This window comes from Schistocerca gregaria, chromosome 2 (genome assembly GCF_023897955.1).
Source record: "Schistocerca gregaria isolate iqSchGreg1 chromosome 2, iqSchGreg1.2, whole genome shotgun sequence".
NCBI classification, from domain to species: domain Eukaryota; kingdom Metazoa; phylum Arthropoda; class Insecta; order Orthoptera; family Acrididae; genus Schistocerca; species Schistocerca gregaria.
The window spans coordinates 573,632,320-573,657,219 of NC_064921.1; the positions used below are offsets into that span (position 1 = coordinate 573,632,320).

At 42.3% G+C, this 24,900-nt stretch overlaps 1 protein-coding gene across 2 annotated transcripts in view; it reads left to right on the forward strand.

The window, feature by feature from the left end:
* Positions 1-24,900, forward strand: part of LOC126333081 (uncharacterized) — a 330,586-nt gene that overhangs the window by 228,245 nt on the left and 77,441 nt on the right. Inside the window, exon 7 of one of the 2 annotated variants that reach the window (XM_049996711.1) lies at positions 1,471-1,548. The exons of the other annotated variant lie outside the window; for it this stretch is intronic. Coding sequence (XP_049852668.1) covers positions 1,471-1,548 — 78 coding nt within the window. The remainder of the gene's footprint in view (positions 1-1,470; positions 1,549-24,900) is intronic. 2 annotated transcript variants of the gene reach the window in all.

The window sequence follows — 24,900 nt, forward strand, 5'->3', positions numbered from 1 at the left end:
CCGATAAGAAGTTCTGACAGTGAAAAGGCCAGAATCATAGTAAAGCTGGGTGCACTAACAGTTGGGAGGAAGCTACCCTCTACTCCCCTGCCCTATGTGATTGATTAGCATAAGATTCTCTGAAGCAGAATATGAGACACTTTGCTTAACAGATGGAAAATGTTGGTGCTGTATTCTTTCATGGCACACCTCAACCAGGAAGTTAAGGTCCTTATGCCAAAGAACAACACAGGCTTGACAATAATTCTTGGTGGCATGATCTCACAACTTCAATTAAATGATGTAAGGCTCACCTGCAACAGCGTTCCTATAAGAAGTTCTGACAGTGAAAAGGCCAGAATCATAGTAAAGCCGGGTGCACTAACAGATGGGAGGAAGCTACCCTCCACTCCCCTGCCCTATGTGATTGATTCCAGGGAAATGATATCGAAAGAAAAACTGCCTGCAGGGCTTATCTTTAGATGCCAAGAAAAGAGATGGATGACAAATGATCTGATGCGGGATTAGCTGAAGATTCTCTGAAACAGAATATGAGACACTTTGCTTAACAGATGGAAAATGTTGGTGCTGTATTCTTTCATGGCACACTTCAACCAGAAAGTTAAGGTCCTTATACCAAAGAACAACACAGGCTTGACAATAATTCTTCGTGGCACAATATCACAACTTCTATTAATGGATGTAATGCTCACCTGCAACAGCTTTACAGTGAGTGACTTTCTCAAGGAGACTTTGCCCTGACTCCAGGGGATGTTCAAGAAACCCTCAATATCTATGTTGGGCCAGGGATCATTACTGGTTCTGGCAGGATCTCAACTGAATTTATAGTGAAAGTATTCAAAAAGTGTTACGTATAGAATGCTATGCATAGTCAGAAGATGACATAATATGGAAGGAGTGCAAGGAAGCAAAAATGGCATTAGGTTTACAAATGAAGATGATGATACAAGTTGTTGTTATGATGATGATGGTGATGATGATGATGATGATGATGATGATGATTAAAAATAGTAGTACCACAGACTACTTGTTTAGATAATATGCAAAGCAGAAAGTGAGGACAATAATTAATTAAGAATGTTTCTTTTTGTTTATTTTGTTTCTCCTTGTATTACCAAATGTAGACAATCATTAAATGGCATAAGATGATAATGCTTTTAGTGAGACACTTTATATCAGTAAAACTTCCTGGTTGAGATGTGCCATTAAATAATACAGCACCAACATTTTCCTTCTGTTAAGAAAACTGTCTCATATTCTGCTTCAGAGAATCTTCAGCTAGTCATAATATGTTAAAAAAGTTTTTTGATGGATTTTCTTCTAAAAAAGGGGGATGTCTTATATTTAGGGTCATATTATAGTCAGATAAATATGGTTTTTGTGTGTGTGTGTGTGTGTGTACATACTAATTCATTATCTATCAAACATTGACAGAATCTTGTCTATCATTCTTCTGTACTGATTTTTAAGGAAACGTCCACCAATGATTATAAAAGGACAGTTCCTGGAAAAAGCACCTAACTTCATGTTGATTATAAATGGTGCATTGTGAGTACAAGAAAAATACTACCCCTTTTGTTTCACTGTCACCAGCATGTATTAATTACTATTGCTCATAGCTTATTCACTCCCCTGCACACAAATGGCTCAGTCTTGGTACAAATACATACAACTTTAATTTTTGTGTGTGTTTGCAATTCCGTGAAATTTCCAATGTTTGTTTTCTAAAAATTATAGATTGCATGCACTTGTACTAAGATACTTGATTTATTTAGTTTATGCCAAGTATTGCATGTATTACTGCACATTACTTCCTATAAATGTAATTTTATCGAAAAATAAAATTAAAAAATAAAAATAGATAGCAGCAAAATATTTTTTCCCATAGGAAGACTTCATAATATTGTTGTGGCACATTGTTAACTAAAAGTAGTTAACTGCTCAGACATCAGTGAATATCTGATTATAAATTCAAATTTTTTGGAAGAGAAGAGGACCATCTGCTTATCAGTAACCAAATTAGGAACATGTGAAGCTGTGCTGCTGAGAAACAAACAGCATTTTTCAGTACAAAATGTCTGGAATTTTTACAGCCTTAGGTTCTGCAAGTAAATGACCTCCTCTGATGCATGTTCACTGATTATTTATATTATACGTGTTTTGAATGTATATGCTTGTTAAAACTTGCCCTATGACTTAGTCCAAGCAAGTATCTTGGGTCATCTTCATACATTGGAAGGCAAAATTTTAAAAAAGAAAAAGATTATTCGCTTTACTACATAATAGTAGGTTTCTCAGTCTATCAAGAATTAACTTCACCAGAACATAATACCCTTAAGACATGCTCAGTAGTGCTCCTGAAACACATAAATTTCTTCATTGAAACTACCAATGTTCTCCATCACCTTTGCTGTTCACAATATTCACCATTCTGCCCACCCATTTCTTTTCCTTTTTCTTTCTCTCCACACACACACACACACACACACACACACACACACACACACACATTCTGCTGCAATGTTTATCTTGATTTTCTGTCTTTTCCACAGTTATTTATTTCCTGACCATTGTGACAGTTGTTTTCAGTTTTTCTTTTCCCAAGTGAGCCATATGGTTTTCACTGTGTACTGTGTCTAGAATATGCATCGGACCATTTGGTACCAGTTGTTCATTTCTCATATGAAAAGTCCTAAAAGTCACAATTGCTTCTCTGAAGGTGTCTCAGTTTTGCATGTGTTCTGGTTGTATATCCATTTCCTCTAAATCATTTTTGTTGTTTATGTATCAGTGTGTTCATATACATTGTTTGGATGTTTAAGATGTATTTCATCAATTTTGAATCAATTATTCTTCTTATATTACCACAAAACTTAATTCTATGTTTGCGTATCGTATCCTTTTTTTCCCTCTCTTACTGATTGACTAGGATGATGTAACAACTTCAGTTCAGATAAACACACTGCTTTAATGACTGTTTCCCTTGAACCCCTTTTTCATAAATAGTCTTTGTTATTTAGAAAGCTGTGTCCATTTTTCTGGCTCTTGCTTTAAGGGCTTCTTTATCTAGCCCATTGGCTGTAATCCATCTGCTCATACATTTTAAAGCTATTCACATGTTTCATTCTTCCATGTCTACTACTAAACTGGTTTGTAGTGTCTGTGATATTTGACATTACTTCTAGGTTTTTTTTTTTAACCTGCCAGCTTGTCTTGTTCATCTACTTCTTTCAGTACATTAATTTGTTGTTCTGTTGTTTTTGTTGTACCATTTGCAAAAGCTAAACTGCCTATATTCACCCCATTCTTAATAGTGAATAGTTTCTGAAGTTTTGTTCTTTGTGCCATCCTTGTATTATTTTTTCCAATACACATTTGGACAAGAAACTGGTGTCCATCTCCATGTCAAATTCCTGTTATACTTCTAGAGGCCCTGTTCTTCCTTCCCACTACCTCTTTGACTCTTTCATTCCACAAAGGTCATCTCCAGCCATTTTCTGCCACTTGTCCACTCTTAGAGAAACGTCCTCAGAATTTTAAGCTCATCGGACAGAATATTAGTTACTCCTTAAAAGAGTAATTGATCCCTGTGGAGCACTGAAGGCGGTGTAGAACTGATACCAGGTGATTTTGTGACCCTTCACTGCTGATGTAAACCATGGCGGTGTAGTGGTGTATATGCACCAGTCAGTTGTATGAAGTCAAAGCAGTGATATGAGTCAATGTATCTTTTTTATTAACCTCTTTCTCATTTTTATCCACCGTTGTTGCGTCCTCTGTCAAACCTCTCCTCTTACTTTTGACGATTACATACAATACTTTCTTACTCTTTCTGCTGTCTTCCTCCATTCTCTTTGTCAATTCTTTTGTCTACTTTCTTCTCTCCAAAGCCACTGTCTTATCTGCCTCTTTCTTATACTTGTCTCTTGCTAATTCAGTTCTTTCTTGGAGCCATAGTCTGAAGGCCTTGTTCTTCCTTCCCACTACCTCTTTGACTCTTTCACTCCACAAAGGTCATCTCCTGCCATTTTCTGCCACTTGCCCTTCCACATACAGCTACTGCAACTTCTACTATAGCACTTTTCATTGTTCTCCTCTTCTCATATTTTTTGTTCATCATTCGGTAATCTTTTCCTTATAACCTCCTTGTAGTCTTCCGTGGCTTCCTTTTCCTTCAGTTTCTATACTCTTTATTTCTCTTCCCAGGTTCTCTATCTTCTTCCAGTCCTTTAAGAGTCTCATGCTCATTGCCTGTAGCTGGTGGTCACTATCCAATGCCCCCCTGCAGGTCTGGAGGTAAGAATAGGCCCGCAGTATTCCTGCCTGTTGTAAGAGGTGACTAAAAGGAGTCTCACATGTTTCGGCCCTTATGTGAAGGTCCCCTCTCAGGTTTGACCTCCATCTTTCAAAATTGTCCCAAAGAGCAAACCAATTTGGGGGGGGGGGGGGGGTGCCTTATTTGGTGCATTGTGTCCATCGTGCATTGATATCTTAGGCCCCTTTCTTGTCGTCACATTTGCAGTCCCACCCATTCTCTATCTCGTAGGTGAGGATAAGCTGTGCACTATGCAGTGTCGCTTTTTGCGCTGATGACGACTGTGGACTTCTTTGTGCCTGATATCCAGCATGGTAGCCAGTCTGTTGTGGTGGGGCCGCCATGTACCCTGTTGGTTGTAGCCCCCTGACAACACAGGGATCACTCTGCTGATGCCTGCACCGTTAACTCCCCATGTATGCCAAGGAGTAGACCCTTATCTCCCTGGGGCTTTGGGACTCCCAGCAATGGCCATCCTGCCAGGTGGCCCTTGCTGCGCCAGGGTGGCACCTGTGGTGAGGGCCCTTGGTTGGAGTGGGTGGCATCATGGTGGATTACATGCAATGAAGCGTGGTACAACATCTCTTGCTGGTGGCCAGCCAACAGCAGTCTCATAGTGTTCGAGGGCTCAATTTAATGCAAACACGTATAACCCCAAATCCTTCCCCTCCCTGGCTACACCATGGAAGGAATGAAAGACTAAGCTTGTCAGTGGAGCTTATTCTCCCCAGTACCTAGTATGTATGAGAGCTGATGGGGAGTCTGACTATGAAGCCTCAGTTCTTTGTCGAACATTTGGAGGACAAGTTTGGGGAGGTGGAGGGCTTGTCCAAAATGCACTCTGGGTCAGTTTTAATAAAAACATCATCCTCTGCCCAGTCGTGGACATTACTCGCCTGTGACAAGTTGGGGGATGTTTCTGTTACCATCATGCCCCATAAGAGTTTAAATATGGTCCAGGGTATTATATTCTACTGGGACCTTCTTTTGCAGTCTGGTGATGGGCTGAGTGCTAATTTGGAGCGGCAAGGCATTCATTTCGTCTGGCGCATTCATCAGGTCTGAGAGGTAATCAGGTAGCCACCGCTGCCTTTATCTTTGCCTTTGGTGGTGATACATTGCCTGAGAGGATCAAGGTGATGGTCTACCGCTGTGACATCAAACCCTATATCCCTCCCCTGGTGTGGAGCTTTAAGTACTGGAAGTTTGGCCATGTGTCTTCCCACTGTACTTCCAGCCCCAAGTGTTGAGATTGCAGACACCCATCACATCCGAATACTCCATGTGCCCCACTGTGTCAACTGCAGAGAACATCATTCACCTTACTCGCCAGACTTAAGGATTTTACAGAAAGAGTGGAAAATAATGGAATATAAGACCCTGGAGTGACTGAGCTACACTGAGGCTAAGCGGAAGTTTGAACACCTCCATCCTGTTCGTATTACCTCTTATGCAGCTGTTCTAGCCCCATCAGCTCCACTTATAACAGTCACCTCTCAGAGCTGGAAGATTACACATGCCCCCTTGCTCTTGGGGGGCAGTACCCTCCCTGTTGCTCCTGCGCCACCTACTTTGGGAGCAACACCCCCCACCCATTGGGGACATCCATCCCCACTTCTAAGCAGGAGAAGTGTCCTCCTCTCACTTGCAAGGGGTCCCTTGGGTCCCTCCCTTCCCAGGTTTCCACCAGTGCCAAAGATTATGCCCGCGAGTGGCTGAAGTGCCCACCAACAGCTGGTTGTAGAGCTTCATGATCCTCCTCCAGCCCAGAGACTGAATCAGTGAAGCCATCCCAGCCAGTGAAACCCAAAGAGTAGCGATGAAAGTCCAAGAAGAAGACCTCTAAGACCAAAGAACTTGCGGTGGCACCCACCCCACTGCTCCCTACAGGCTCTGCGTCCGAGGATGAGGTGGAGATTCTGTCATCCGCTGAGAACCTAGATCTTGCTGGACCCTCAAACACAATGGATTTTGATCACGCATGTCCCCAGTCTATGGCAGCAGGTGACCCAGTGGCAAAATCTGCCTCCTCGGTCCCTTCACACCTTTTTTGGCCATGGACAATGTCATTCTCCAGTGGAATTGCAGTGGTTTTTTCCACCACCTTGCTGAGATCCGACAACTTCCGAGCTTTCACCCTTTTTTCTGCATTGCTCTCCATGAAACGTGGTTTCCGGCAATGCAAACTCCCGCCCTCTGTGACTATCGTGATTATTATGAGAACTGGGCAGCTTATGAGAGGGTATCTGGTGGCGTCTGCATCTACGTCCTTAACTCTTTTTGCAGTGAGTGTATACCTCTTAAAACACCTTTTGGGGCTGTCACGATTCGGGTGTGGGCACCTCAGGCTGTTATTGTCTGCAGTATCTGTCTTCCACCGGATGGTGATATCCCGCAGCGTGTATTGGCTGTGCTGATAGACCAACTGCCGCCACCTTTTCTGTTATTGGGCGATTTTAACGCCCATAACCCTTTGTGGGGTGGCTTGGTGACAACAGGCCGAGGCACTGTCGTTCAGCAAGTGTTGGCACAGCTTGACCTCGAACTCTTAAATAATGGTGCCTCCACACATTTCAGTGTGGTACATGGCACGTACTTAGCCATCGACCTTTTGGTCTGCAGCCCTAGCCTTCTACCATTTGTCCAATGGAGTGTACATGATGACGTGTGTGGTAGTGACCACTTTCCGATCTTGCGGTGGCACCCACCCCACTGCTCCCTACAGGCTCTGTGTCTGAGGATGAGGTGGAGATTCTGGCATCCACTGAGGACCTAGATCTTGCCGGACCCTCAGACACAATGGATGTCGATCACACATGTCCTCATCTGTCATCCAATAGGCTACAAATAAGGCTGACTGAGACTTGTTTACCTCCATTGCGGTATTGAGCCTCTTTCTAATGATGCTATTGATGTGATGGTTCACACGATCACCACCGGCATCATTTCTGCTGCAAAATCTGCAATTCCCTGTGCTTCCAGGTCCCCTTGACAGAGGACTGTACCTTGATGGTCATCCGAGATCGCTGAGGTGATTAAAGTTCGCAGGCAGGCCCTCCAACGTCATTAGCGGTACCTATTGTTGGAACACCTTATCACCTTTAAACGGCTCCGTGCCCAAGCCCACCATCTTATTCGCTGACACAAGCAGTAGTATTGGGAAAGGTATGTCTCCACCATTGGCCTCCGTACCTCTCCATTGCAGGCTTGGGCGAAGATTAGGTGCCTCTGTCACTATCAGACCCCCATCAGTGTACCTGGGCTCTCCCTAGATGGAGCAGTCTCTACTGACTCTGACTCTGACACAATTGAAAAACTCATACATCGGAGCCTTTCATTCCACACACCACCCTGAATCGTACAATGCTCCATTCAGAGAGTGGGAATTCCAAAGCGCCCTAGCCGCTTGTCCTGGTATGGCTCCCAGCCAGATTGCATCCACTATCAGATCCTCAAACACATCTCGGTGAACAGCCAGTGATGCCCCCTAGACCTTTTCAACTATATCTGGGTTGCAGGTGAGTTCCTGTCTCAATGGCAGGAAAGCATTATCATGCCAGTGTTGAAGCCTGGCAAGAACCACTGGAGGTGGACAGCTACCACCCTATTAGCCTCACCAACGTTCTGTGCAAGTTGCTCGAACGCATTGTGAGCCGGAGGTTGAGTTGGCTACTTGAGTCTTAGGGCCTTCTGGCTCCGTCTTAGGGTGGATTCTGTACGGGCCGCTCTGCCACTGATAATCTGGTCTGCCTAGAGTCTGCCATCCATATGGCATTTCCTGTTGTCAGTATCTGGTTGCTGTCTTTTTTGACATGTGGAAGGCATATGATACCATGTGGCGATGTCACATCCTCACCACACTTCATGGGTGGGGTCTTAGGGTCCCGCTCCTGATTTGTATTCAGAATTTTCTGTCGCTTTGTTCCTTCCGCATGCAAGTTGGTTCCTCCCATAGTTACTCCCGAGTCCAGGAGAATGGGTCCCGCAAGGCTCTGCCTCTTTGTAGTTGCTATCAATGGGCTAGCTGCAGCTGTGGGAATGTCTGTATTGGCTTCTTTGTATGCTGATGACTTTTGCTTGTACTATGGCTCCACTGGCATTGCGGTTTCTGAACGGCAGCTACAGGGCGCTATCCACAGGATGCAGTCTTAGGCCATCACGTACGCCTTCCAGTTCTCAGCTGCCAAGACCTGCGTCATCCATTTTTGCCATCACTGTTCACTCTGAGCCACAGCTTTATCTTGACAGTGAACCTCTTACTGTGGTGGAGATGCACCATTTTTTGGGCTTGCTTTTTGATACCTGGTTGACTTGGCTCCCTCATATTCGGCAGCTTAAACAAACTTGCTGGCACCCTCTTAATGCCCTTTGTTGCTTGTGTCACATCAGCTGAGGTGCCGATTGGTCTATCCTTCTACAACTGTATCAGGCGTTGATTCAGTCCCGTCTCGATTATGGGAGCCTGGCTTATAGTTCGGCATCGCGGTTGCTTGACCCCATACTTCACTTCAAGATCTGACTCACAGCTGGAGCTTTCCGCACAAGCCCTGTAAACAGCATACTTGTGGAGGCTGGTGTCCCTTCATTGCAGATCCAGTGCCTACGTTTACTGGCTGCTTATGCTGCACATGTTTGTAGCTTCCCCAGGCATCCAAATTACTGTCTCTTGTTCCCCAACTCAGTCGTCCATCTTCCAGAATGGTGTGTGCCCTGCCCATGCCTTCGGCTGGATTTGGCACAGGCCCGAAGGACTCAGTCCCTCCTGAGGCCCTCTGCCACCGCTTTCTTTCCATCCTTGCCTCATTTCACTGCTCTGATGTGGCCTATACTGATAGTTCACTAGTTGCTGGTCGAGTTGGTTATGCTATTACTCTTGGGGACCATTTTGAACAATGCTCATTGCCGACTGGCTGTAGTGTTTTCGCTGCAGAGCTTGTCACCATCTTTCTCACCCTATAGTATATCTGCTCCTGCTCAGGTGAGTACTTCATTATCTGAAGTGACTCCCTGAGTGTTTACGAGCTATCAACCAGTGTTTCCCTCACTCTCGTCTTTTGAGGGCTATCCAGGAGCCCCTCCATACTCTTTCCCGTTGCGACTGCTCTGTGGTCTTTGTGAAGACCCCGGGTCAAGACAGCATCCCAGGTAATGAATGCGTTGACACATTGGCCAAATAGGCTTTTGGTGCACCGGTGTTGGAGATTGATCTTTCAGAGTGTGATCTCCAATCAATTTTGCAACAGAAGGTCCTCGGCACCTGGGGTGATATAATGGTGCACCCTGCCTTCACCCAACAAACTTCGGGTCGTCAAGGAGACAACAAGTGTGTGGTACTCCCTTGCAAGCCTCTCGCAAGGACTCAGTTGTTCTCTGCTGGCTACACATTGACCAAACCTGGCAGCTGCACAGTCATCTCTTGCGTTGTGAGCACCCACCTCTCTTTGCTGTGGATTAGTGTTGACAGTGGTCCACATCTTGTTGCCCTGTCCACTTTTAATTGTGCTCAGGTAGACGTTTGGGCTGCCTTATAACTTCCCTGCACTTTTAACGGATGATGCTACAATGGCAGATTTCGTTTTGAGTTTTATTCGTGCATGGGGCTTTTATCACTCGATCTAAGGGTTTGTCTTTTTTTTGTGTTGAGTCTGGCCTTTGGCGAATGGTTTTAGATTGGGGTTTTCAGTGTGTCTCTTGGTGGTTGGCTTTTCCTTTTTTGTTTCCATGGTCGGCCAACCACTGTCGTACTCTGTGTGCTTTTAATTCCTTTTTTCTGGTTTTTGTATGTGTCTTTACTGTTCTGTGTCATCCTTTGCCATCTCCGTTGCTTGTTTTTTATCCCTCGTGGGTGCTTCATGGGCATGGAAAAAGGGACCAATGACCTTTGCAAACCAACCAACCACTATCCATTGCCTTTATATCCACTACAGTCCTCTTCATTTCCCAGTGTAATTTGCCAAAGATTTCTGAAGCAGATTTCTGCTGCGCCACATTACTTTGTGGCTCTCTTTCTTCTGAAACCAGGAGTTACCTGTGACTGATCACTAAACCATTGCTCTTGCAGAATTCCAGCAATCACTTTCTTTCTTCATTTCTACATCCCCATTCTTCAGCTCTCAGTACATTTTCATACCCTTATCTTTCACTCCTTACATGTGCGTTCAAGTCTCCCATGACTGTTACTCTTCGTCCATTCCATTGCTCTTGTAATTCTTCCTCAGTGTCCATCTTTTCTTGAGATGTACAGCCACTTGAAGGGCATACACCTGAACCACCTCCATATTTCTTTCCTTTGTCATTATTATTTACTTATCCTCTGTACCTTTACTTTTAACTATCCCTCACAACATCTCCCATTTGCTTTTTGTCATCTTTTTTCATTTCTACTCCAGCACGTTCTGCAAACTTTCCCCAGTTTCCTACTGCATTCTCCTTTCCATCTTGTCTCCCTCATGCCTAATGTATCCAGTTTTCTCCTTTCCATCATATTCACTATCTCCTCTACCTTTCATGTCAGTGTCCCAATGTTCGAAGCTCCTATTCATAGTCTGTTTGTCTTGTCAGTGTCAGGTCATTGTTTCTTATATCCATCCTTTCCAAGGCTAGTTCCTATGTTGAAAGCTGATTGTTGATCCACAGTTGGCTTGCTAGACCTATCACAGCTTCACTAGAGCCCCATTAGCCACCACTTTTTGAAGTTCGTGGTGTCCTAGTTTTAAAATTGCTGTAATATGTGTGGGGCTCATTTCATTGATATTTTTGTTCTGTCTTTCTCAATAGTTTCTTTTTACACTTCCATTTCGAAATGTGTACTTGCATTGCTGTTTATGCTCATTGGGTTTGGTAAGTGTCCCAGTCTTCTTTGTTCTGAGATGTATGGCATTCTTTCCAAACAGTTAACCAACCCTTCAGTGCCTGTTATCATTCCATCACATGTATTTCTTTCTCATTTTGGATCCCTGCTATTTCTTTAGCAGTCTATACCCACTGCCTTTTTGTATTTTCTGTACTGCTCAAATGAGAGCTTTGAATTCGTTTTCTTTTTTTTTTTTTTTTAGTTCTTTGGTACTGAGGCAGAACACAACTGTGGTGTTTTTCTTTCTGTTAGGAGCTATGGGTCTGCAATTTATTATTGAAATGTAGTGATCAGATATATTTATTCCCTTTTTAAGTCTGACTTTCATTAGTGCTTTGCCCTTGAGATATAACAATGTGGACTATAATTATGCAATTCTGTAGCTATGAGTGCCATGCTGTTTACTTCTTGCACAGATGCCAAAAATGTGTGGTCATTAGTTAAATATTGTGGTTCTCACATAATTCAATGAGCCATTCTTCATTTTGTTTGTCTTTTTTATGTGCCAGTTAGTCCCCAGTTATATTCCTGTACTTTGTTTCCCATCCAAGTTGTGCATTGATCTCCCAGTGACATCTTCATGTGGTCTTTTGTGATCTCTGCCTTCCAGATATCCACCATATTCCAGAATTTATCTGATTTTATTGTTTGTAGGGCATGGACATGAAACAAAGTATATATATATATTTTTTTTTTTTTTTTTTTTTTTTTTTTTTTTCCCACCCCGCATTGTCAGCAAAAAGACTTCATCACTTATAGATTCGAAGTATGAGACAGGTGGAATAATTTTGTAATTGGCACTAAAGGGAGCACTGAAATGGATGTCAAATCATGCTGTTAGCTTACTGTAATCACACCACATTATTTTAAAGAATGCAGATACCTGAAAACAACAGAGACTGGAATCCAAATAAAAGTTGCAGAAAATGGCAAAAAAGGTCTCTGTAAGGTGTCAGAACATTTTTATTTTTTCAAGATGCACTTTGAGGACTCAATCCCCAGTGACGCATTTTACATGCAAAACAAGTAGTAAACAGATATGTCATCTCAAAAGCTTTCTGCCAGAGGTTTCATTGGGTATTTCAGATCTATGTTGAAAATATAAAATGAGATTTATTGCACTTAACCCCATATACGATGAGGCACGTAACTTTTTCACCTCAAATTACTTTTGACTTGTTAGAGACATTTGTAATTTATTTTCATCTGGACCAGTGGTCATCAAACTGCAGTCCACAGCCCACACTGCAGTCCAAATCAAGTATTCATGTGGTCTCCAATTCTTGGTCATATTTTATAACACTATGCATCTAGCAACAAATAGCCAAATCCAAAAATGTCAGCTAATGTTAAGAGCTTCTTAAGAGTGTAGTTTTCTGCTCACAGTCAGTAACAAATAAAAATACTCACAGAGACAGTAATATTTGAAGATGTGCTTAGTTTTAACTGGTGTTGGTGACTTTGGTTGTGAGCTAAGTAAATTTGGCCACTTACCACAGGTGCTGTGGGCAAGTAGCATAACCACTAAGGGGTTAGAGGACGTGAGGGGGGGGGATGTTTTATTGTTTATCTTTCATTAGTGGTAATTCATGGCGTTCTGTGGCTCGTACTGGTCAGCTGCTGTAGTGTAAATTTCAGATGTAAATAACATGCAATCACGATTGCACTTTGTAGAGATGGTCATCTGCAGATGTGGTACATATTTGTAGCGTGGAATATGAAATTAAATTAAGGCTGTTGTAATCCAGTGCAATGAACAGAAGGAAAATGACATTCAAAACATTTAGTAAATATTTATAACTGTGTCACATACTGCAGAATGCATTTAAATATAAGTACAATTACCATTGTTAATTGATTAATCATTGCTCATACAACACTTCATCTGGCAATTGCAGTGTCATGGCTCTGGGGTCTCTGAGTACTTGGAGGCCGGCAGCTGACTTACTGTGACCTTACTGTATCTAGTCTATTAGGGGCTCATACTATGCTAATTTATGGGGGTTTACCAATCAATAACTAGATCAGTACATATGTGGCCCCAGAAGCCACCCCACAATGTCAGTGTTGGCTCTTTAATAAAAGAGTTAGTTTGACAACCGTTGACCTAGACAAACATTAATTGGGGGCTCAAGAAACAAACAATGATGCATTCTTACAACTTCAGTAATAACTGAGGTACAGACATCAATCTAGTATTTTTAAATGGAACTTTGCTATTTTTTTGCCACCATAACAACAGGTAGCAATGAGACAAATGCAGTAGTATAACTCTTTTGTAGATCTAGCAATATGTTATGCAGTAAAAATACACTGAATATAGGGAATTTTGTGCTTTTGTTGCTGTCATAAATATATGCTGCTCTCCAATGTGGCTTGAACTGGTGGGTCTTGAGGCATTATTGTGCTTGTACTTTAGATTTGATTTGCCTAAACATGTTTCATATCAAAGAAAATGTTGTATTACTGGAAAGTCATTTAGCCAGCATGATGAAGAGACAATTAACTTTTTTATTCCCCACATTGTGCAACAAATTATAATATATATGTAAGAACATATGATAATTGAAAAGGTATGATTGACAGTAACAAACTTAAAATTTGTAAATAATAGATTTCAGCTATCAGTCATCCTTTTTAAATTTCTTATTGGCAGATCTAGATTACAGCTAGAAACTGAGTATTCAATGAACTGTGGATGAAGCTTGACCAACAGGCATAACATGCATTGATAAAAAACAATAGTCCATTGAGAATGGTTAGTTTCTAGCTGAAATCTAGATCTGCCAATAAAAAATTTAAAAAGGACGGTGGATAGCTGAGATCTTTTATTTACAAGTCAATATAACAGTCACTGCATGCAACAGCCTTCTGAATGGAAGGTAACCCAATGAAAACTTAGAATTGTCTGGATAATATTTGCACCTTACCCCCCCCCCCCTCCCAAAAAAAAAAAAAAAAAAAAAAGTAATTATATATTACGTAAATGAAACCATAGACTGTGAACTGAGAACAGTGAAGACATTAAGACATTATTATGTGCCATCGCATTTTTGTTGGTGAATTGTTTAAAGAGTTTGTTCAAAGTGAGAATCATTTGCCTCACAACATTTTTATACATACTGCAACATTGATGAACTCCCTGCCGTCAACATATCTGGAGAAGTCGCTTTACATGCAGCAGTAATTTGCTGTCACATGTCCTCCGCAGCCATTGGAACCTTCCTGTATGCCACTGAATAGGACTGCCTCTTCCCAAGCACTGGTTTGAAACAATGTTGTTCAATGTGTTTCTTGCTACTGAATAATTATGGACAGGAAATCAATCACGTTGGAACTATATCGTTTGACAAGGTATCAAGAGCTTCCAGAATGAGATTTTCACTCTGCAGCGCACACTCCGCTGCAGAGTGAAAATCTCATTCTGGAAACATCCCCCAGGCTGTGGCTAAGCCATGTCTCCACAGTATCCTTTCTTTCAGGAGTGCTAGTTCTGCATGTTTCGCAGAAGAGCTTCTGTAAAGTTTGGAAGGTAGGAGACGGATACTGGCAGAAGTAAAGCTGTGAGTACCGGGCGTGAGTCGTGCTTCGGTAGCTCAGTTGGTAGAGCACTTGCCCGCGAAAGGCAAAGGTCCCGAGTTCGAGTCTCGGTCGGGCACACAGTTTTAATCTGCCAGGAAGTTTCATATCAAGAGCTTATTTATAATAGCAAGGGTGAAATATTTGTCAAAAAAATATGTGTACTTTTCCTCATTCAACATACCGTCAATGAAATTAGGGCCGATCAAGTGCTACCTGATAATGCTACACCAGACGTTCATGCTCAACTGACTGAACAACTGTTGTAGCCGGTGTGGGTTTTCCATTGACTACTAGTGCATGTTTCCCAAATTGACCTTGGGAACATGGCATTACCTGTAAACAATACTTTCTCCACAAAATTACTGACTTATTGGAGAACCCAATGGCTGTTTCAAAAAAATAATAAAATCACTGCCATATAGAGTGATAAGGAACAGTGATGTTGATGTCCACAAAGGATATGCAGAATGCATCATTGTATGATACCAGTGTCTCTTTGTTTTTGATGAGGATTGGCTGCTGATTCATTGCAGAAGCAAAAACCACTGCTTTGTAGCAATCTTCCTTCATATATATTTTTGCGAGGCAAGAAATATAAGAATAATGTCAACTTTGTGAAGTCTTAATGAAGGTGCGACAAGTTGGACACCTTCCACCTGGGGACTTGGGTTGGGTTGTTTTGGGGAAGGAGACCAGACAGCGAGGTCATCGGTCCCACCTGGGGACTGTCTGCATATAATTTTGCTGTTCTTTATGCATATTGATGACATTGACCATAAATTAAGAGCACATCAACCACTCTTCATTAGTAAATGGCATTGTACTGTTGAAATTGGTTTGTACAGTACTAAAAGTTTGACTGTACATGTTTTGCAAGCAATAAACTGCAAATGAACTGTGGCATTCATCATAAAAAACCTTACCTTCATAGGTAGTGGCAGCACTGCAGATAACTGCTCCAAAGGGCAACACAACTGGTGATGTATCTCTTGTCTTGATGGTACATGTTTCCATTGAGAGTAGTATAAGCATCATGTACACATTGCCTCAGCAGCATGAGTTTCCTTGGTGAGCAGCATAAACTTCCAGGAGCGGACCTTTCAATGGTTGCCACAACAGCACAAAAATTCCTATATTACATGCATTTTCACTATGTGATTTCTTGCTATATCTACAAAAGAATTGTTGTTCGTCTTATGGTTTCATCACTAGGGAAAGCTTCAGATCTGTTACCAATTGGTCAAATTTATGAGTGCTGTGAAGTCCTACCAATTTCATTGTCCCTTTCAGTTGACTCAGAATATGTTTCTATGTAATGTACTTATTGCTAACACTGTCAGAATTCACCTGAAGTAATAAGAAAGAACTTGTGAATAAATCACTTGATCAAGCAAATGCCATTATCCAGCAAAGGAATTCGCTAGCAACTGAAGGCAATGTCACATGAATTGTGTATTTATTTCTTCTGCAGAGTGTGAGGGTATGGCTAGTGGTGGTTAGTGGGTTTGGGGGGGGGGGGGGGGAGTCAAGAACCAGTTGGAAGCTTTGGAAGCTGTATAATCCCTTTGTTACACATAGAACCCTGCAACTCAGAACAGCATCAGGTGATGCTGGAAGATGAGCCTCAGTCCATTGATGATGACAGAGATACGCTGGTGTGACCTTGCATATTCAATGCTCCCGGCCCAGGCTAAGAGATGTTAGGCCTGATGCAGCAGGCTGATACGACCCGCTGAGTGCAAGAAGCTATAACACACACAGACTTCCAGGAAACAACTCCAGACTGGCAGCTGGCTACTGGTGCTGGTAACTGCCCCAGTGACTTAGTGCTTAGTGACTGTAGGGCCTCATTCCAACTCCCCTGGCTGTTAGTCCTGTAAGGAATACATCAAAGAGGCAGTGACCTCATGGCAGAAGCTGACATTATAACAGTTGACTAGTCAATGACTGCCTGTTTCAGTGCATGCCGCACCTAGCTGAACAACCAGTATTTCTTTGTGGCAGAATGAGTTTGTTGTTGATTGCAGCTGCAGAAGTCCAATAGCTGCATGCCCAAGAGACCCTGGTTATGGTAACATTGTGAGCACTGACCAGTAGGTGGACGGTAACACATAATGTGCACCATGATGCAACAGTGGATCAGCTTATTACCATAAGTGGCTCACTTTATAGTATTGATACCATCCACTTAGGCTCTTTTCATTACACTCCTTTTTCCGTTTTGAAAAAATTGGCCCATCAAATTATCCCGGTTGCTGTACCTGGAACTTGTTAATTCCATGCAGTTCTTTGCAGACACATTGGGTTAATCTTTAGCCCATATCATCTATAAGAGTCCATCTGTGAAACTTGGCTGAGGCAGATACCCAGACACATTTGATATCTCTCCACCAATCATATGGTTTCAGTTACTGGTTGTCCATGAAAAGTAGCATTTGTCGTGAAACAAATACCAGAGATGTGTTATCATTCTTACACTACACATGCCTATGTTACCTTTAATGATGCAGTCATTGCTCTCGGCAGCACTGTCCAAACTGTCTCACTAAAGAGTCCATAACTCTCTTTAAGTCTACGTCGGTGGCTGTGTCAAAGTGTCTCATAGGAATAGGCATGTGAGAATCTGGACATAATCTTACTGCAGTACTCTCACTAATATTATGAATCCTCTTCCAGTATTACCCTCCTCAGCTCTGTACTTAGCCATAATAATGTACCACCTTCTGTTTTTCACGTGACCCACTGTCCTAATGGCCTGTTACATGTTATCACTACAGTGTGACAAATAAGCACACAAATTCAGAAACAAGAGCTTATCACAAACTATTGACAAAAAGAAATTTCTGACAAAGTTACTAAACTTGCTTCTCTGATCATAGTTTCTGGATAACAGCTGCTTAAACTTTGAACATCATCTCTCATCCCTGAGAGACCCATCCAACATATCGTGCTTCTTGAGCTCATTAAAGAATAGAGAAAGGAGTGCAACACAGATACAGAAGGAAGAGAAAAACTCCTCACATGACTCAGGCATTCTGTGGACATCAAACCACATGTGTACAACCACACAGCCTCAGAGAACTATTAAATACGGAATTCACACATCAAAACTACTTACAACACTTATTCCCTTGACTGCACACTGCCTACAATGGTGTAAGCTTCCCAACTACTCACAGCCTTCCACATCTGAACCAAGCATTCTCATGGCACTGCCACACATATTGCCTTCTTTGCCAATATACTCATCATACCACATTATGTAATTCCGTGCGTGGGGCTATGTGGCCTGGTAGGTACTGTGTCACACAACTGATGTCATTGGTTCATCCCTTGGGCCCTTCCCAGGTACCACAACTGGATCTATACCTGCCATAATAAAAAACAGGACAGGTGTAAGAGAACAAATCCACAGACAACAGGACCCCATGAGTGGTTGAAGAAGGCACATGCTGCTATTTACAGGTATTGCCCCTTGCTACTGCAAATGTTGAACCTCCATGGCACTCTCCATCGAAGTTGTAGAGGGTAAGCTTATACTATGGTGGAGTATGGTGAGTGGCGGTGAATCAAGAGCTGCTTGGAACCTGTGTAATCCCTTTATTACAACCAGAAGTCCATAGTACAACTCATCAGGTAGTGCTGCAAGGCAGGATCGACCCACAGACCTCGAAAGTAAAGTACTGTAATTGGACTCCAGTTGCTGCTGTCCTTAGCGTGGTTAAAACATGACACAGCCTCAGGTAGTTAACAGTCCTGGCCAAGCGTAAGCTTTAGTATCCCATTGTAGGCAATGCACATAACCATAAGAGAGTTGTGTTAGGATATGACCAAGAACAATAGAACTTTATTACTGACACAGAGAAGATACAGTAACGTTAGCTTCTGAATAACAAGTGAACAGTTTCTGAATGAATGCAACTAAAAGATCATCTGTTCCGGTGAGAAACTGGACTACTTGATAACAATTCTTGAAGGTACGTTGAGTACAGTCTGTCACAGTAAGGAAACAGTGCCTTAGGCAAAGTCTGTATCTGCTACACTATCAATTTCTTGGTTCTGACTAGCACTTGCTGCACCTTGATGAATATAATTCATAGAATATTGATGTCAAACTTGTGAACTGGAAATGGAACTTGCAGATTGACTTGTGAGCTGCTGGGTGGCATCTAATAAAGCTGTTCAGTGGAGGAATACTGGGAAATTGTGCTCATATCACATGGATCATGGAACTGAGCTAGTGTCAATAACAGTAGTGCTGTATTTGGCAAATGCTGTACCACCAGATACAGGAGTGTTTGCTGAAGGCATGACGAGCTGCAGTTGAGTTGGTTGTGCCTTGGTGGGGTGGCAATCCCTGCATCTCTGCTGTTTGATTGGTGACTGGATTGTAAGGTACCAGCCAGGGATACCTCACTCCTCTTTCCTAAGGAGGAGATGGCAAAGCAATCTCACTGTGCAGTCTTTGGCTATGACATAGGTGACAGACGAGGATACAGCATTCGTTTTCCCTTTGGAGGAGATGGTGCAGCCATTGCTCAGGATTTGATGGCTGTGACAGATGACAGCATCGGATGTGGCATGAGCAACAACGGAGCCAATGTGGCAAACTGTTATGGCCAGCAGAGTTGCACGACACTGAGTTCTGCCCTGTAGTGACATGCAACTAGCGCAGATATCTAGGGAACAAACCTCAGGCTAGGACTGGCTGGCAAGCATCCCATTGGCCTTAGTTCAATCCTCAGCCCATCAGATGGTGGCTGTATGCCCTTGGCAGGTGGTTCTGCCAGGATAACGGCAGAGCAGTGGTGACATCCTGGGAAGGGTGACACTATGATGGTTGACTACTTAATGACTGACTGCTTGGATGCATGCCCAACCTAGACAGCCAGTGTTTATTCACCCTAAAGTGGGCTTGTTGTGATACTGCTGCTGCAGAAATCAAATATGCCATGTGACAAAGTGCCCCAAGTTACAATAACCATCTGGGTGCTGACTGGCAGGTGGGCAGCGATGCCTGCTGAGCACCGTTATGCAAAACTGGGACAGGATATGGCTGTAAGTGGCCCACTTTACAGTAATGAGCCCACCTGCCAGCCTTGAGGTTATGACTCTTCTATTAATTTATTTTACTGCACTGTTGTGAAATAATGACATATTTTATATGCTGTTATTGCAGTGGCAAGAACTGACAATGGCAGAAACAAACAGATATCTTTAACACTATCAAAACATTATTAGTAAACAATGATTAATGACAGATCAAAGTGTGATAGAGCAATACATAGAAGGGAATTTGAGAGTGAAGATTCTGCCACTTTGCTGATTTCCCATCGTTATAAGCAGTGGACTGTGAAAATTATGTGGAGGTTGGTATGATTCCCTTAGGCTCAGATAGCTGAGTCTTCCAGAGCCCATAAGAGTTGTACTGTATATAAACCACACTTTAAAACCTCTGGTACATGGAGCTAGCTAACATTTCTAGGAAAAGCCATCATGAACAGTTCCAAAAAATGTTGACTCTTATTATTTAAATTTGTGTGGAGAAAACTATAAATGCTTACTGATAGTTTAAATTTTTTAATAAATTATTGAAAAGTATATTTTATTGTATCTTTTGGTGCAGCTTGACCTCAGCACCAGTAATGATGAAGCACAACTAATATACAGTATATAAATTATTGACATTGATGAGTCTGTCGTTTTGTTCAAGAATATGTGTGATGTGTGTGTGTGTTGCTTTTCATGTAAATCATATGCTGCTGCTGCTTCTCTGTTTTGATTGTTTCATTGCAGTTCAGTACACAAGAAGCTTTCAAAGTGAGTATTGTAAAGGAAAATAATGATTGTGTGAGTGAAATTAAGAGTGTTGAACAATTTAACATCACTCACACAACCGCTGTTGCTCGATGCCAGGCTTTCTTTGACAGCTTTTTGTGTACGCAGCTGAACTGAAAAATTCAAAACAGAGAAGAAGCAGGAATATTATTTATGTGAAAGACATAATAACCACCCAGACAGATTCTTAAACAAAGTGACACACCAGTGCCCAAATGAATAATTTAACTTTTTATAAATGCTTTATAAACTCCAAGATATTACCATACTTTTCAACTATTTTCCTTAAATCACCCAAATGTTTTTATTTCTCAATTTCTAGAGGCAACACATTGAATATCAGTTTGAGTTTGTACAGCTTACCTTTCTGAATAGGGCCTTGCTATGTATTTCTTTATATTTTCTATGAGAATTATTCCTACCTCTAGTATCTGTGAATTCAGTCCTATGTGATTTCAGAGAACACATGCGTTCTAAACACTGGAGGAGTCGTGTTTTAAATTTGTTAAAAAATGCTCCATAGTGATGGAACCATGTCTCACCTGTGATTGCTTTGTAACTGTCTAGTCTTCACCTTCCTCTTCAAAATGCCTCACATGTAATTTTCAAAAATCCCACGTGATAGTTGCACTGCGGCCTGAGATGCTGCAGTTGGCAGTTGTGTATGCATGAGGTGTGCTTACTTGTGTATGTGAATGGTGTGTGTTTCTGTTACTGTGAAGGCTTTGCCAAAAGCTATGTAAGTGTCTTTTAATTGTTCCTGTCTGCAACTTGACGTGTCTTCTTTACAGTAAGTATCAGTGTGTCTTTTCCTACACTGTTCACAGGTAATTTGACATTTCAAAAAGTTTCTGTTTCTGTTTGTCTGTTAGTTGATATGGTATCCAGCAAGTACAAACTTTGTGATATTTTAGATATTTTAGAAATTCTCAGGTGGACACAGTCACTAAATTGTGTCTCATATTCTTCTCAATTTTAGTACAGTGATCATTTTGAATCGTTATCTCAGCATCTTGATGTTACTGTCTGTTTCCGAAGTGGTGCAGACAGAAACATGTCCACTTTTTAAGTGATTTATCGACTCACAAACTTTTTCTTTACTGAAACAACTGCATTCTGTCAGTAATCTCCACAGTCTGTTTAGAGTACAGAGTGCTCCTCTCATTTTTTCCTTGGTGCATATGGCCATTGGGAAGGAAGGAAGGAAGATTTAGAGTTTAACATCCCTTCAGCAGCACAACCATTAGAAACAGAACACAAGCTTGGTTTTTGAAAAGATGGGAAAGGAGATTGGGTGTGCCCTTTGCAAGGCAACTATCCTGGCATTTTGCTCTGGTGATTTAAGGGAATCATGGGAAATGTAAATCTGGATGGTGGATAGGGATTTGAGCTGTCATTCTCCTGAATTCAAGTCCATTGTGTTAACCATTGTACCACCATCATGCCTGGTATGGTCAATGGGTTACTCATAAAATACTCTGAAATTGCCATGAATCGAACTATTATCTGAATCAACACAACAGTTAATACACGATTATAACAGTGAAGTTAAGGCATGTCATTGATCAGTCAGTGCAGTCAAACTGTGGGTCTGAAAACTACTTACTGACTTGCCTTTATGCAATGTGTGTTTGATCTGATGAGGCATGTTGGTTATTTATGCCACAGTCTGTGGTAAATGTGTCCCAGTATTATTTTTCTTATTCAGTAAATAAGAAATAATTCTGTTCTTTTCTGCCATTATGATTTTCAGGATTTTTTTTAAGGTAGTATTGAAAATATTGATTAGTGTTATACTGTGAAATGTTGTGATGATGACTGATAACATGTAAATTGCTGCAAGCTTGTTCTAGTACTAATTATTTAATTGTACTTAGAAAGTAGTATAAAGTATTACTTACAAGCAAACTATTTGTATTGAATGAGATTGAATGCATGTGACTGTTGTATTTCTTTTGGTTTTTATGATATATTTGTCCCTGGTGAAGGGAAAAAAAGCTTGTATCTTCATATGAAGACTATGCTTTAATTTGGCTCAACTGAAAACTTTTACATCACATTGCTTGATGAATATCAAAAAGCAAGGAATTTAAAAATGGGAAAATCCCAAGCTAACTTAATATTATTTAAATTCTTTTACTTGTCCTCACTGAACTATGAGACAATTTCTTTACAAGTTCAGATTAGTTATACTAAAAAAACTATAACTTTCCTGAATCTATTATTTTAACTGAGTCACTATTTGTTGCATTTCTCTTTAAGATTCAGAATTATTATCATCTAACAGACATAAAGCAGTTTACTTGAAATAAACAAATTTGAGATCTTTAATGCAGTATTCTTACACTTCATTAAGTATCTAGCTGAATAACTGGAGTTTCCTCAGTACTTATTGATCCCCTCATCCACCTGCCTTTTCACACCCTCTTTCTTTTCACCTACCCTCAAAATCCTCTCCACCTTCAGCATGCCTCATACACATCTTCCTCCTCCCCATTCCCTCTCTCCATCCCATCCCCCCTCCTCTCTCTGTCTATCTGCTTTCTTCCCCTATCTATACCCATCTCCTCTTCCCCCTCTCACTGTCCTTCTCCTCCTCTTCCTTCTCTCCATCCATCTCATCATCCCACCATCTACACCCATCTCATTTCTCTTCCCAGTCTGTCAGTCTCTCCCTCCTCCCTCTGTCTGTCCATCTCATTGTCTCTCTTCCCTTTGTCCATCTCCTCCTACCCCCTCTGGCAGTCCATCTCTTCCTTATACTTCTTTCTGTCCATCTCCTAAGTCACCTCATTTTCACCTTCACCCCACCCTTATAGGAAGTGTTTCTTTCATCCAAAGTATTTATTTCCAGAAAATAAATAGTATGTATACCAAACTTGGTTGAAATTCATTCTGTGGTTTAAGATCACACACACAGACATTTTCCCCTCCTCTCTGTGTCCATCTCCTCCTTCCCCTATCTCTTTCCATCTCCTCCTGCCCTCTCTATGTGTACAACTCATTCTGCCCCCCCCCCCCCTATCATCTGTCCATCACTTCCTCCACTCTCTCAGTGTCCTTCTCCTCCTCTCCCTTTTCTTTGTCCATCACCTCCCGCTCTAGGTCCATCTCCTCCTCCCCAGCCCCCTGCATCTATCCAACTCCTCCTGTCCATCTGTCTGTCCATCTCCTCTTGTCTCTCTCTCTGTCCATCTCCTCCATCCCTCTCTCTGTCCATCCCCACCACCCACCTATCTCTGACAACTTTCTCCTTCCCCCTATCAGTGACCATCTCCTCTTCCCTATTTCTCTGTCATATCTACCTCCCCCTCTTTCTGTCCATCTCATCATCCCTTCTCTTGCCCATCTTCCTCTTCCCCATTGCCTATCCCCTCCTCTCCCTTTCCCTATCTGCCTCACCCTGCCCCTCTTTCTGTCTGTCTCTTCCCCACCATCCACTTTCTGACCATATTCTCCTCCCCCTCTTTCTTGTCCATTCTCCCCCCCCCCACTATGTCCATCCCCTCCTCCCCCTCTGCCTGACCATTTCCTCCTTCCCTTCTCTTTATCCATGCCCCTCTCCTACTCCATCTGACCATCTCCTGCTCACCTTATCTCTGTCCATCTCCTCCATGCTCCTCTGTCTGTCTATCACCTTCCCCCTCTCTTTGTCCATCTCCTTCCCACTCTCTCTGTCCATCTTCTTCCCCCCCACCACCCTTCTCCCCACCTCCTTCCTTCCCCATCACATTGTCCCTCTCTTCCTCACCATATCTTTTTCCATCTCTTCCTCCTCCTCCTCCTCCTCCTCCTCCTCCTCCTCCTCCTCCACTCTATGTCCATCAGCTCTTTCCCCTCTCTTTATATATAGTCCTCCCCTCAGGCCATCTCATCCCCCATCTCCCTGACCATTTCTCCTCCCCCTGCTTTTGTCCATCTCCCTATCCCCTCTCTCATATGATCTCGCCCTTCCCATCTCACTGTCTTCCTTTTTCTCCTTCCCCCCCCCTTCTCTCTCCAGTTCCTTCCCCCATATGTGTCCATCTCCTCCATACCTTTCTCTCACCATCTCCTTTTCCCACACCCTGTGTTCATTTTTTTCTCTCCCCCCCCCCCCCCCTCTCTATCCATCACCTCCACCCCACTCTCTCTATCCATCTCATCCTCTCTCTCTTTCTATTTTCTCCTCCCCTGTCCATCTCCTCTTCCCCCTTCCTCTGTCCATCTCAACCCCCTCCTATCACTATCCATCTCTTCAATCCCTCTCTACCCCTCTCCTCTTTCCCTTTTCTCTGCCCATCTCATCCTCCTCCCTCTCACTATCGATCCC